The sequence below is a fragment of the Ochlerotatus camptorhynchus genome, unplaced genomic scaffold (assembly GCF_037179485.1).
Source record: "Ochlerotatus camptorhynchus isolate MF236.1 unplaced genomic scaffold, CSIRO-AGI_Acam_v1.1 ptg000189l, whole genome shotgun sequence".
NCBI classification, from domain to species: Eukaryota; Metazoa; Arthropoda; class Insecta; order Diptera; family Culicidae; genus Ochlerotatus; species Ochlerotatus camptorhynchus.
In genome coordinates this window covers 1,156,533-1,158,792 of record NW_027040679.1, presented here as the reverse complement: position 1 = coordinate 1,158,792, position 2,260 = coordinate 1,156,533, and the positions used below count along the sequence as shown (strand labels likewise).

Sequence of the window (2,260 nt, the reverse complement as noted above, 5' to 3'; positions counted from 1 at the left end):
CCGCCATCGCACTACGGAAACTAGCGCTACATTCGCCATCATCCCGATCTATTGTGATCCCATCGGCATTCAAGTGATCGCCATTCTTCTCGGATCCACTTGTGCTTCACCGCCATCGAGAATTTCTAAACCCGTAAAAGTTCGTGTTTGGATTTATTAAATACAAGGTTAGTACCCTTAGGCACACGGTACGTAGTATTCCAAGTTGTGCAGGAGTTCCCGCTGGTGCTTTTAGATTTTTTCCAATTTCATTCCAATTCCGTGATACCGCATAACCACCCACCTGTCCGGATACACGCCCAGCTGTTGAGCTAACCCGTCCAGGAAGTGACCACCACTAGGTCCAGTAAAAGCAACCGCTGCTAGTTCCACAGTGTCATCCGTTTTTTACCGCATCACCGTTCCGTTGACCAGTTCCAGAATTTAAATAAAATCAAAAGGCCTAATACTAGCCTTGAGAAGTGCACTCATCGACACTCCGCGTCCAAAATGGCGGACGATCGCACGAAGCAGCAACTCATCACCCGGCGGACAACCCTCATCGCTTCCTTGGGCAGAACGGAACAGTTCGTCGAGAACTACGCTGCAGAACGAGATCGAGGACAAGTGCAACTACGTCTCGACAATTTGGACACTGTGTGGATGGGACTGAAGGATGTGCAAACCCAGCTAGAGGACATCGAAACAACGAACGAAGGTATGGCACAAAACCTCCACTACCGCTCCCATAATGAAACCCGCTACTTCGTAATAAAGGCTGCTCTTCAATCGCACCTCCCCATTGTACATTCTTCCACATGCTCAATCCCTCAACCTGCTGGCTCTGGGCTCTCGGGAATCAAGTTGCCGACCATTACTCTGCCGGAATTCGACGGCGACTACAATCAGTGGCTAGCCTTCCACGATACGTTCGTTGCTCTGATTCATGCCAACCCCGAGGTCCACGATATTCAAAAATTGCACTACCTTCGTGCTGCTCTCAAGGGAGAAGCAGCCCAACTGGTCGAATCCATTGGTATCAGCTCCGCCAATTACACCATCGCCTGGCAAACTCTCGTCTCACGCTAAACCAATGACTACCATCTAAAAAAACGCCACCTGCAAGCCCTCCTCGACTGTCCTTGCATGAAGAAAGAGTCCGCCTCAGCATTGCATTCGCTCGTCGACGAATATGAACGCCACACCAAAACTCGCCAACTCGGAGAACCAATCGATTCGTGGAGCACTATGCTAGAGCACCTACTTTGCCTTCGCCTCGACGACGGTACACTAAAAGCATGGGAAGACTACGCTACGACCGCTGAAAACCCCGACTACCGTTGCCTGATTGAATTTCTTCAGCGTCGCCTCCGTGTACTGGAATCGATGTCCGTCAACCACCAAGCGCAGCCAGCACCCAGTTCGCAACCATCCATGTTTCGGCGACCACCGTTCCATAAAATCGTTTCACATGCCGCAACCGAATCCACTCCGCGAAAATGTTATTCTTGCGATCAACATCATCCATTGTTCCAATGCCCACAGTTCGATAAAATGTCCCCCGTCGATCGCCTGAATCTGGTCAACCATCATCGACTTTGCCATAACTGCTTTCGCCAAGAACATATTGCTCGCAACTGCCAATCAAAATTCTCCTGTCGTCATTGCAAAAAACGGCACCACTCGTTGATACATCCTGGCTACCACCCAACCGATGCTGTGCAGCAACCGTCCACATCGCGCATAGCTGCATACACATCGAAACCAACTGATAGGCGAGATACAGCAGTGTCAAACCAGCGAACATCAACATCCACGTATGCTGTCACTGCTCAGTCAAGCAATACATCACAACCATCAAATGCGAATGTTCTGCTGTCGACTGTCGTGTTATTTGTTTACGACTCTGATGGAAGGTCGCACCCCGCTCGAGCATTGTTGGATAATGGCTCGCAATCCAATATTATCAGCGAAAGGTTGTGCCAACTTCTTCGTCTGCAGCGCAACAAAAGCAACATTCCTGTTTTCGGTGTGGGTGAATCGTCCTCCAACGTCAAGCACTCCGTCAGAACCACCATCGGATCAAGAAAGTGCGACTTCGAAATTAGCCTCGATTGTCTCGTCATGCCCCGCATCACAATTGATTTGCCAGTTGTATCCACCTCTGCTGAGGGCTGGCATGCCCCGCAGAATCTGTTTTTAGCCGACCCGACCTTTATCAAGACTGGTGCCATTGATATGCTGCTCGGAGCCGAGCACTTCTTTACTTTCGTAAACCCAG

General features: G+C 50.0%; 1 protein-coding gene across 1 annotated transcript; it reads left to right on the top strand.

The window, feature by feature from the left end:
• The first annotated feature begins 489 nt into the window (after positions 1-489).
• LOC135702245 (uncharacterized) lies at positions 490-1,068 on the top strand. The gene has a single exon (XM_065223279.1). The coding sequence runs from the start codon at positions 490-492 to the stop codon at positions 1,066-1,068; it is 579 nt and encodes a 192-aa protein (XP_065079351.1).
• Positions 1,069-2,260: the final 1,192 nt, after the last annotated feature.